At 39.3% G+C, this 12,690-nt stretch overlaps 1 protein-coding gene across 1 annotated transcript in view; it reads right to left on the bottom strand.

The window, feature by feature from the left end:
• Positions 1 to 12,690, bottom strand: part of HPSE2 (heparanase 2 (inactive)) — a 530,799-nt gene that overhangs the window by 124,993 nt on the left and 393,116 nt on the right. Inside the window, exon 7 of the mRNA XM_005885371.2 lies at positions 3,853 to 3,946. Within this exon, the coding sequence (XP_005885433.1) occupies positions 3,853 to 3,946 (94 nt within the window). The remainder of the gene's footprint in view (positions 1 to 3,852; positions 3,947 to 12,690) is intronic.

Below are 12,690 nucleotides of genomic sequence, written 5' to 3'. Positions count from 1 at the left end.
CTATTCTTGGCGGGGAAAGGGGAATGGGAGATGCGGGAAGAGACTGGACAAAAATCGTGCACCTATGGATGAGGACAGTGGGTGGGGAGTGAGGGCGGAGGGTGGGGCGGGAACTGGGAGGAGGGGAGTTATGGGGGGGAAAAAAAGAGGAACAAATGTAATCTGAACAATAAAGATTTAATAATAATAATAAAAAAAAGAAATATGCCCTTTTCTATCACTGTGGGCCTGGGGATATCAGCGTGGGGGAGGTGTTATTAGGACTTCTCTGAAGTTCCCAAAGTACAGAAAAACACACACAAAGATATCATTTATAGCTTTTGGGTGAGGGCTTCAGGTATATACATATTAAAATCCTACTTGGCTCATCTCTGAACTGGTTTTGGGGCTTACAAGAAAGAAGTTGGCCACTCTGCCCCAGTCTTCACTTTGAACTCTAACTTCCCATACCCCTTCCTACCCAACGGGGGAATTCAGGAACTGAAAAGCAACATTTCAACTGGCAAAGCTTGGTGACCCTTCTCTGATCTTCTCCCAGCTCTCATCTACCCAGGGCAGGGCAGTATCTAGCACATCCTGGGCTGTACTGAGAGAGACTCATCCTGAAGGCCCTGACATTGGAGCCAATGAAGAGTCTGTCCTGTGAGTCAAGTCTCAGAGAATCTGCGATCCAGTCGCACCCCCAGCAGATACCCATTTAAGACAATATCTACAGGAGTTTTGTAAGAGAGAGTTGGAAGAAGAAAACTAATGAGGGAAATGACTGAAGGCTACTAAATGAAACAGGGAGGATGGAACTTTGGCTGACAGTATTTTCAAAAAATAACTGCAAAAATATTTCTGGTTCTAGAATCTGCTCTTTCAGAATCTTGCCACTCCCCCATCAAGAGGAGTTTATTTCCTTTGCCCTTGAATTTCCATCAGTCTTGGTGACTTCTCAGGGTAGATTAGAAAAGGTGATGCCATTTCCACCTAGCTCTCTCTTGGGCATCTATTGGACTTTAGAACCTTGGGAGAAAGCCACTACATCAAGAGTTCATATGAAGGTATTCCTGTTATGAGTCCCACAAAGGTGCTGGTCAGTAGCTGGCATCAACTAACTGCCACACTCAGGAGTCAACAAGCCCTTCTGATGCTTCTTGTTGACAGCCTTTGAGTCATCCAGTGGAAGCTTCAGGCATCGTGCAGCAAAGACAAGCCATCTCTTCTGTATGTAGGTCATTTCCCTTAGAGCAGCGGTTTTCAACCTGTGGGTTGAGACCCCTTTGGCGGTCGAACGACCCTTTCACAGGGGTCGCCTAAGACCATCCTGCATATCAGATATTTACATTACGATTCATAACAGTAGCAAAATTACAGTTATGAAGTAGCAATGAAAATAATTTTATGGTTGGGGGTCACAACATGAGGAACTGTATTTAAAGGGCCAGAAGGTTGAGAACCACTGTCTTAGAGGCTCCACTATTTCTTTCTGACACTGTACTTTGCCCAAGTCCATCAGACATGTTTTCAAAGGTCTGAATCTCAAATGTGCAGTTTGAGCCTTTTGTCCTTAAGTTTCTCTGGCCTTGCCTTCACAAATCAGGAGGTGAACTTAGCTTATTAATTTCAGTCTTTGAACATTCCATGATGGTTAAGGAGTATGCAGTGGTGGAGAGTAATGGGTTGTGAGGAGAAAGGAAAGAACCTAATTCCAACACCTTTGTCTTAGTTCTGACTTAGAGCTTTTTGTTCTACTTTAAAAATTATATGGGCACAGCTAAAACCTTCACAGTCAATACCATGATACCACTGAATCATTTTACTTCCACTGTGATCAGGTCAAAACCAAAAGGTAAAAAATACAGGGAGTTATCTATCTTGTACGCTGCTGTAATACAAACACTTGGAATAGTGCCTGGAACACAGTAAGCACTCAATAAATATATATTGAATGGAAGAACAAATAAATAAATAAATGAGATAAAATTTCCCCCTCCACATAAGCACAATATGCTTAGAAAACTGTAGTATTCAAAAGGTTGACATTGTACTATCAGCTGGGTTGTTATGTTCAAAGCTCCAGGGGTCAGATTCATGTGGGGCTTTCCATTTATATTTTGACTTGAGCAAAGACAAATGTTGTTGGTGGAAATTAGGCTCTTCCACAGGATTGCAAGGAAAGCATTCTAAGGATCTATGCACCAGAGATTGTGGTGTGGCAAAGTTTATTTGTGATGCAGGTTCTCTTCTTGGGTTTCCAATGTCCCATCTCCCACCGTCCCACCATGGAAAAAATCCAACCATGTCTTCAACAGGGCCAAAGCAAAAGCCAGAGGAGCAAAGGTCAGAGGAGGTCATGACTATCGATATGAAAGGTGAGGGGGTCTAAACCACATGACCTGTGATATGCTAGGGGAAGAAAGGCTACCCTGGGAATGAAATCCTTAAAAAAAAAAAAGAAAGAATAGGTTGACACTGTACATATTAAGTAATATGTTTCTAAACCTGCTTAAAGTAAGTATTAAACCTTAGAAGTGTGAATTCCTCAAGGGTAGACACCATGCCTTATTCCATTTTGTATTCCAGCACCTGGTACTTTGCCTGGTACTTGCTAAGTGCTCAGCAAATGTTAAATATTTCAATATTAAAAACTAAATGAATGCCAAACACTGACAGAGATATTTCAAGTCATTTATTTCTCCTAGGCTTTGCCTAGTAGAAGGCAGTGACAGATAAGTGCTGGCCAATGCACCTGATCCTGAGACAGATCAGACTTGGGTGCAAAAGTCCAGAAGTCCTGAGGCTTCCCAGTCTTTGATAACAAGGAGACTCAAAATGATATTTGTAATTCTATGTATGACATTAGTATGAATGCAAAAAAAGGGTACAGACTTCCACTTTAGTGAATCAAAAGTACTTTTCTACAATTGTTCTACATAGGATTTTATTCCACAGCTAATTTAATACACGAACCATTTCATTCACTTGTACATTCACTTATTTATTCATCCCATATTAATGGGGGCCTATCTGTTGCTATTATTCTGCAAAGATTTGTTTAATCTGATCAAGAGATAGTTAAGTGTTCAAAAGGTCCCCATTCCCTGGAAAAGGACTCCACTAGGCAACAAAAGATGTGAAATCACCATTTTGTAGAGACAGGTGGAAATTGTAGACATAAGATCTCCATGGTTCAGAATTAACTAATCCAGTGTATTTCAAAATGTGATCTGCATTGGGTAAAATCACTTAATGGAAAACTATTAAATATAGAGATGTCTGTGATCCACTCCACACATACTAGGTCAGAATAACTTCCTGAGCAAGCTCTAGTGATTTAACTGTACTCAAGTTTGAGAACTATTGACCAAAGGTGTCTTGTTAATAGGACCTACATGCAATTGCTGAATATAATATGGTTTTCCTCACATCTCTACAAAAGTAAGATGTTACTTGGCTGGTTTTAAGACATTTAGAAGTAGTGTAAATATGGCTCAAAATTGCCAGTTCCCCAGATCAAAATTTCACTTAATAAATGTAATCATCCTCTTCTTTACCTAACCCCAAATAAACCCCTGCATTTAAAAAAGAATATAAAGTAAACCTATCCTTAAGAAACTCACAATTTAGAAGCAAACTATTACAAAATATTTGTTATTGAACCTTGGTATATCACATTCAAACCCTTCTCCATTTGAAAAACAATAAACAATCGTCAACTGTGAGGGGGGGCTCTGGACCATGCAAACCCGGACTAACTATTTTTCTACTCTGATTCCCACAGTGCTGCCATTCAGCTGGGCCCCATTGACCTTTTCCTTGCCTCATCCCCAAACTGATTCCTCTTCTTCCCAGGGGACTTTTACTCACTTTCTGAATTTTCCTAATCTGGTCAGAGAGTGTATCTAACAGGCGAGTTTTCAGGAAGTCCATCACCTTGACAACTCGGCCATCAATGTAGCAACTGGAATAAAAATAAAATAAGAATCAGATAAAATCTTGAGCAGAAGACTACATACACTTCTCTAGTCAGAGGTGTCTGTTGCCTGAAGAAACCGTCCAGGGTTCACTTGGGTTCTTATATCCTAAAAAGTTTGATCCTGGGTACTTTCCAAATAAAGAATACACTTTTTACTTTTTCTTCTTTTTAGATTGTATTTAATTCATTGGGGTGTCATTGGTTAATACAATTTTATAGGCTTTGAGTGTACAATTCTATAATATATCATCTGTATATTGCATTGTGGGTTTACCACCCAAAGTCTAGTCTCCTTTCATCTCCATTTGTGGGCTAATAATGTGATTTTTTTCAACCTTTGTCACAAGAAACTTCATTGCTTACTCTATAGAAATAGACAGGAATCCATAAAACAATGGAGAATGGAGAAATGGAGAAAAGGGTAATGGAGAAAAGGTTACATTCCCCCCACTAGGGAATGTAATTTAACAGTCATTCCATATCATCCCTACCCATACCTTAAAGTAATAAAAGTATGTGAGGTTTGAAAGAATACTCAAACATTTTTATAGGTTTCCACACTTATAAATAAGAAAACAAACACCAACCACAATAATGTGATTTAGTGTAGTGAGTGAGTCTTCAAGGTTTCATCTCCAGTTCACCTCCCTGGGCAAAATTTCTTGTGGTCAACCTTCTCTTACTATCTTCAAAGTAAATGAATAGTGAATGAATGAATAAACAAACAAATAAATGAGTCAGATAGATTAAAGTCCAGGAGCCCTCTCTTAAAACAGTGAGAAGGCACTCGTGGGTGTGTCCAGGTTTTGTCAGGTAGCTTCAGTGAAACATCAAGTTGTGCTGATACTACACTGTGAACATTTGACTCCAACAGTTGCATCCAGCTTTGTGAGTACGCTCTTTGTGAATTCTTATTCAAAGTCGGAGCTGAGACTGGCCCAGGATTAAGTGACTTTCATTATCTCAAACCTCCCCACCCCTCTCTTTGCAAAATTCCAAATTAAATCCATTTAAATCAATGCTTATGACTCTTGGGTGCCTTTTCCAACCCACTCAGGTCTTCTTGGCTGATGGCTAATGAGAGACTATTTCATTTTAAATGTGACATCAACCTATTAGTACACATTATTGAACTATGTGAAAATTTTTTAATTATAAATTCTCATACTAATGTATGATGTAGTAGAATGGTTAATTCTTTCTTTAATTATAAAGCAGGTGCTCTGGTTGAAGTGAAGGTGGGAGATGAACTCCACCCATTCAGCCCCCTTCACTACCTCAGACATTTCCACAGAATCCAACATTGGTATGTTGGAAAGAGTATGGGTTTGGGAGCCAGAGATATTCGAGTTCAGATTCCAAATCAGGTATTTCCTATCTAAGTGATCTTGCACACGACAGTTGGCCTCTATCAGCCTTAGTTTTCTTATTCTTAAAAGAGAGGGAACATATCTACTTCTCAGTATTAACTGAAAATTAAGTACATAAACCTATAGTGTCTGCACACAGTAGGAACTCAACAACTCTTAGGTTTTTGAGTTTTTTTCGTCTTCTAATTTCTCTAATTTTCAGCTCAGAAAGATGGGGTCATAAACAATATGGGACTGATTAAATTACTGTGAGTATAGAATTCTAAAAGTAGAATTGTATCATAGGGTACATGCTTTTGAAAATTTTTGTGGTTACTTATTTTAGGGAATAAAACAAAACAATGACATGACCTTTCACCTCATTCCTGGTACAGATGCTCAAGTCCAATAAACATTTATAATGTGCAACACAGAGTGCTAGGCATGTCCATTACCTCCTATTAGTACTTCACTATTAGCACCCCTGATTTTTTAAAAAAGTTGTGATTACACAGCATATGACATGAAAGCCAGGCATATTAAAATATAGTGTTAAAATTAAAAATAATTCATGCAATTTTAATCTAACACATACTGAAGAACATGAATAGTTGTTGCTTTTTACATGATGACTAGGCATATGATAAAATGCACTGTAATAAATATTCTTTTATGTTTTAATCAAATATATTATAGTTTCCTCTTTTCTCTTTGTTAGCTCCAGTATCTATTTTAAACATCAAAGTTTATAAATGTTGCTGGCAACACATACAATTAAATACTTATTGAGATAAAAAATGCCAGATGTACTTTTTCAATGTACACCCTCCTATTCCAGACAACCCATGGTCCAGTCCAGGGTTGAGGGGCTCTTCACTCTTGCCCTCCTTCCTTTTGTTTCTTTTCTCAAGTACACAGAACTTGGAGTTAGAAAACCTTAGTTCAATCCCAGCTTTGCAACTTATTACTTATATGATTATTGTGTTTCTCCTTCTTTAAAATTGTTTTAACAAGAAACTATAGTATTTTTACAGGGCTACTGTATCCATCAAATCAGAAATCAAAATGCTAGGCACAGAATCTAGCACATAAAAGGAACTCAATATGCAAATCTAGCCTCCAGGTTACTTAAGAGCCAAGGTGGCAGTAAGCTAGACTGTAACACCATGGGATGGGGTGAGCAGGGGAGCATCTGTCTGGGGAAGGAGAGCATGTTCATTCACTGTAGGATTTGGAATGGGGGAAGTATGGAGCAGCAAGAACAGACAATCCCAGTAGGTGGGAGGCAGAGGGAGGGATGGAGTGTTGTAAAACTATGGAGCTTGAAAAGACCTTTATGGTCATGTGGTCTGAAGCGTGTTAGCTTGCTACATCATCCCTGAAAAGTGATTATGTAGGACAGGGAACCCACTTTCATATACTATGAGTACTGTTCCACCATACTACAGCTTGAATCCATGAAAGGCTCTTCTAACATGGGTCTAAAATATGCTTCCTGTTATTGTTCACTCAATAGCTATTTTCTTAGACCCAAGAAATAGTCCAATTCCTCCTTCATTTAACATGTAAGGGGAGAATGCCCATAAAAACTTTGACTTAAACTTTTTAGAGCCTGTTGTTGGCCCCACATTTAACCTAACAAGCTGGATTCAATCATTCTGAGTTGATCTCAGGCTTTTCTGGGGCTGTGAATTATATTGGAGCAGGGGAGAGCTCCAAGCAGGAAATGCGTGTGACAAGGTTATCTTACCTCAACAGTGCAGGTAAGAAGGGATTTGGGTCTAAGTAAGGGAGTTCACGGAAAGATGTAAAAGTGAGAGCCTGTAAAGGAAGAACTAATAAAATAAAACTTCTGTGGAGTGTAAGAAAAAGAGGAAGGGAGCCAGTGATGACCACGAGCTTATGAGAGAGAATATTTTGGAGAATATTGCTGTCAAGGACATGCAGGCCAGTCAGACTAGGTTTTAGGTTTGTCAAAGGAGATGAACAATGCTGTTTGAACTATCAAGGATGCAGAGAATATCAAAGAGGGAATATGCAACAGGTAGTTGGGGAAATAAAGAGGAGGTACAGAGGAGAGTTATGACAGGTGATGATGACCTGGGTGTCTTTTTCAGTTTATAAGTAATAAATGGAGCCATGGATGTAGGTGAGCTCTTCAAGAGAATAAAATAAGTTAACAGAGATGTAAGTCACCCTCTAAAATGCTTCTCAAATATGACCCTGGACATTGCCTCTACCTTTGACCCCGCTAAGAATACCTTCCATCCCCAACCTGACCAACATGGTGTCTTTTTAATAACCTCAGTCTGAATCAAATTCACATTTGGATGTCAGAGGAAGCCCCATAGTATGCTGAGAAGTTTCAGCAACTTTCATTTGCAACCTTAAACCCACATTTATAATGTACTGTGGAAACAGGAACTTTGGTCTCCCAGAATTTAATATCACTTTTAAGAGGGGATAATTTAACCATATGTATGAATCTGATAAATACCTAAGCCCTTTTTTGGGAACACTTGAACATTTAGCTTGTTGTACTTAACCCCTTAGAAACTGCTAACAAAGCATTCAATGTCAATAATCATTGGTTATTTAAAAATCCCTGCCTGTTACAGAGCTTTGGTTCACTGATAGTGGCTACCTGTAGTAATGGGCCCAGGATATAATTTATATTTGGATATGAAGGAGGTGGGATAACCTGTGGTAACAATTTGGTAGAATTAATTATTAAAAATGATGAAGATGGTGATTTCTCAATAAGACTAGGTAAAAGCAGAACTGAATTCCAACTGACTATCCAGTGACCTGGGGGCAACTCTCTCTGTTTTCTCTGCTTTTCTCACTATGATGATAAATATAACTCTTAGCTACCAATCAGTCTCTCTACAAGAGTTAATTAATTTAGTAATGGCTACAAAGATGTCAGAAGACTAAATAAATCAGAGAGGAAAGGAAGAATAGAGGGAAGGAAAGAAGGGAGAGAGAAAGGAAATCCATCAATTAGAGGTACTTTGACATCTTCTACATAAACCCTGGCACAATGGTTGGTTCTAGAAATACTAAGACTGATACTTTTAGGCAAGTCATACTCCTCCTACAAGACATCTTGAAATTTCAGCATCTCTTAGGTTCCCTCCACAGTGACTGAGCTGTTCAACTAAAGTTGAAGCCAAGAGAGACTGTACGGAAACAACCTCTCTGTGAAGTATTCCAAATTCAATGAGGTTGAAACCTTTCTGTTTGGACAAATAGTCTGTCTCGCTCAATACCAGCAACCATCTCCCCTTCTTCTGCTGGCCTGTAGATTAGCAGTTCACATCAAGCACACATCTGGGGAGGTAGCAAAGATGGCAGAATATACAAAGTAAATGGAACCACTTACCAACTCTCTTGCCCTCAGTTTTAAATTTTATTTCCAGTTTAATACCTTTCATCTTAAGTAAAGTTTGCCCTGTATTTGTTTATTGCAAAAGAAATAAGGTTCATTATAGACAAGTTCGAAAATATACACAAACAACATTAAAATATAATAATGAAAAACCACTGATAAGCCCAACACCTAGAGAGATCCATTGTTAATATTTTGCTGTATACCTTTTCATAGTGAACACATAAAATTTCCTATAATTAGTTATTTAAAAAAACTTATTCCAGATGCTATCCTATGAACATATAAACTGTCCCCAACTAGATTCCCAAGCCTATCTCATTGGGATACTGACAGAAACATTAGAGACTCCCGCATCAAATCATCTTCCTCTTCCTCTAATTCCATTCTGTTCATTTAGGGAGCCTCTGCCAGAGGCAGGTCTCATCTCCTTTCTGTGTCTGCTAGCCAGGTTTTAACCCTGGTTCCCCTTCCCCCTTCTCCAGGACCCTAGATTCAGTCTTCAGCATTGTACTACAATTAGCCACTTATATCATTAGCCTCTTAAAAATTTAATGAGGAGAGTTCCTTGGCTCCAGTAGCAGCTGGTTTTGTTTACCTGGCTCTTTACTTTAAAAGGAAAAACCTTTGCCCCTTCCTATCTGACCCCTTCTTTTATTTCAGGTAATTGCATTAGTGCTGGCTTCTCAATGCTCAGGAATTTCCGGACCTATTTTGCCGCCTGCTGCTTTTAGGGAGGGGGCCAGTCTGCTCCGAATTCTAACACCCAGCCTGCTGACTGGGCAGGTAATTCCATAAAACTGGGGCCTTCCCCATTGAAGGGGGGAAAGCCTGGATAATCATTAGAACCCTGTTGACCTATAAAACCTATTCTGACACTTGAAGCCAAACACTGGAGAGGCTGACTTGAGTCTCTCTAAAGCTTTATAAATTGTATTTGCCCCTCCTCCAAAGGCCCTCACTCTGGTTTCCTGCTGGGTACATTCTTCACACTTGCCATTAGGTTTTCTTTCTGAGGCTCCATTATTCTTGATCTTCTTTGCAATGGGTCAACCCTCCTCTCTTGTGTTCAGAACTACTGTGGGCAAGTAAAGCTTATATAAAATGAACACTGTTACAAAAAAAAAAAAGATCATACAGAATATAGATGTTTCTTTGACTTTCTTAAACCAGCTCCTGTAAAATCCATACAGCTGATTAAAGGGTTGTGGTTCAAGAACTTCTAAGAGTTGGTGCTCTGAAAGATGTTATCATTGAAAAATGGTGCAAGTAAAGGTCAGTGTTGTGGGCAATCTCACAGGCACATAATGGGTGCTCAAAAAAGACATTAAATGAGGCCCTGGCCAGGTAGCTAGCTCAGTTGGTTAGAGCCCTGTCCTGATACACCATTGCTATGGGCTCAATCCTCAGTCAGGACACATACAAGAATCAACCAATGAATGCATAAATAAGTGGAACAACAAATTGATGTTTCTCTCTCAAATCAGTAAGTTAAAAAAAAACACATTTAATGAAATCATGACTGCTTGTATAATCCAACCCACAATTAGCCAAAAGATTGGTCTTGAAGCTTAAGGGCTCTTCTAAGGGCCCCATTTTCTTGATCTTTTCTCTCTCCTAATGCCTTGCATACTTTTGGTCCTGAGTCCAGGTCGTTCTTCCTCATGAGCCCTGTCCGTGTATGTGGAGAAACACTGTCTTTTGGCAGAGGCTCAAACAGCTGGCCCTTCCTTGACCCTTACAGTGCTGAGGAGAGCTCTACAGGAAGCACAGAAGGGCAGGGGTGGAAAAGTCATCTGCAGCTCCAGCCACCGGAGTGGTCTCTGAGGGGGGCACCTCAGAGTAGTAGCAGGTGATGGTACCTAAAGTGTGGGCAGGAGTGGATCCATGTGTTTTGGGGCTGAAACTTAAATAAATTGTGGGACCCTCTAAGAAAAAGGAATCAAAAGTACAAAACACAAAATTAGGTACAAAAGTAAATATTAATTTAGAATGATAAAGTAAATCACAACAAACTCCCAGAAACTTAAAGAATCAAGTCCCTCCAGTCCACCCTGTCCCTCACACACACACCTTTTTAAAAAATATATATATATTTTTTTAGTGATTTCAGAGAGGAACAGAGAGGGAGAGAGAGAAACATCAATGATCAAACATCATTAATCGGTTGCCTCTTGCACACCCCCACATTCGCCTCACACACACCTTTTTTGTTTCTGAGAGCTCTTCTAGCAATTTACCAGAAATGCTTACAGAACAAGGCTTCCTGATACAAGCAGCCCCTAATGGTAACCCCTTACCACCTAGCTAGAGTATCCAGGTTCCAAAATGAGGCAAATGTCCGAAAAATAAATCTAGCCCTGTTAGTAATCTCAAGGGATGCTTTCTGGTCTTATGATTCTCAGAAAAGGGCCAAAATATGAGTAAATACAGTCATCCTCCACATAATGACATTTTAGTCAATGAAATGCATATACGATAGTAGTCACATAAGATTACTAACGAGCTGAAAAATTCCTATTATTTAGTGACATCCTAGCAAGTTGTAACATTATAGCACATTATGGCACCTCACCTGTTTGTGGTGATGCTGGTATAAACAAACCTATTGCTCTCAATCTTCTAAAAGTATAGCACATTATATACAGTAAATAATACTTAATGATAATAAATGACTATGTTACTGATCTATGCATTTGCTATTCTACTTTATTATTTTAGAGTATAATCTTTCTACTTATTAAAAAAAGTTTTCTGTAAAACAGTATGCTATGTTACTCTGGCAGTGATCTCTCACATCTCATGTTTACTAAGTCTCTCTCTCTTCTTAAAAAAATTGATTTGAGCAGAGGAAGGGAGTGATAGAGACAGACTGACAGACAAACAGACAGACAGACATAGATTTGTTGTTACGCTCATTTATGCATTAATTGGTTGCTTCTTGTATGTGCCCTGACTGGGAATCAAACCTGCAACCTTGGCATATGGGGACAACTCTTTACCAACTGAGCTAACTGGCCAGGGCTTTTACTGAGTCTCTTGATTGCATCATTTTCTCTTGTGCTTGATTTAATCTTGTGTTGTTTTGTACAGTAACATGCTGTGTGGACTTGTAGTCTAGGAGCAATAGGATATACCATATAACCTAGGTGTGTAGTGGGCTATGCTATCTAAGTTTGTGTAAGTGCACTCTGTGATGTTCACATAATTATGAAATCGCCTAATGACACATTTCTCAGAACATATCTCTTTTAAGTGGTGCAGGATATTACTTCATATCCTTGTCCCCTATAAGTAAAGTGTTGTTTTCCCCTTGACTTCTTTAAGTTTTCTATTTTTCTTTGGTTTTCTGTAGTTTACAGGTATTTCTAGGACAGTGGTGGTGAACCTATGACACGCGTGTCAGAGGTGACACGCGAACTCATTTTTTTGGTTGATTTTTCTTTGTTAAATGGCATTTAAATATATAAAATAAATATCAAAAATATAAATCTTTGTTTTACTATGGTTGCAAATATCAAAAAATTCTATATGTGACACGGCACCAGAGTTAAGTTAGGGTTTTTCAAAATGCTGACACACCGAGCTCAAAAGGTTCGCCATCACTGTTCTAGGCATAGTTTTCATAGTATTTATCCTACTTGGTGCTATGAGCTTCCTGGGTCTATGGTTTTTTTGTCTGTTATTAATTTTGGAAACTTTTCAGCCATCATTACTTCAATACTTGAATTACTTCAAGACTTTATTGCTTCACTAGAGGCCCGGTGCATGAAATTCGTGCAGAGGGGATGGCCCTCAGCCCAGCCTGCACCCTCTCCAATCTGGGACCCCTTGGGGGATGTCCGACTGCATCCAGACATCCCTCTTACAATCCTGGACTGCTGGCTCCTAATCATTCACCTGCCTATCTGCCTGCCCGCCTGGTCACCCCTAACTGCCCCCCCTACAGGCCTGATCACCCCTCACTGCCTCTGCGTGCCAGCCTGATC

Source organism: Myotis brandtii, unplaced genomic scaffold (genome assembly GCF_000412655.1).
Source record: "Myotis brandtii unplaced genomic scaffold, ASM41265v1 scaffold902, whole genome shotgun sequence".
NCBI lineage: Eukaryota > Metazoa > Chordata > Mammalia > Chiroptera > Vespertilionidae > Myotis > Myotis brandtii.
This window is presented reverse-complemented; position numbering and strand designations above follow the sequence as displayed.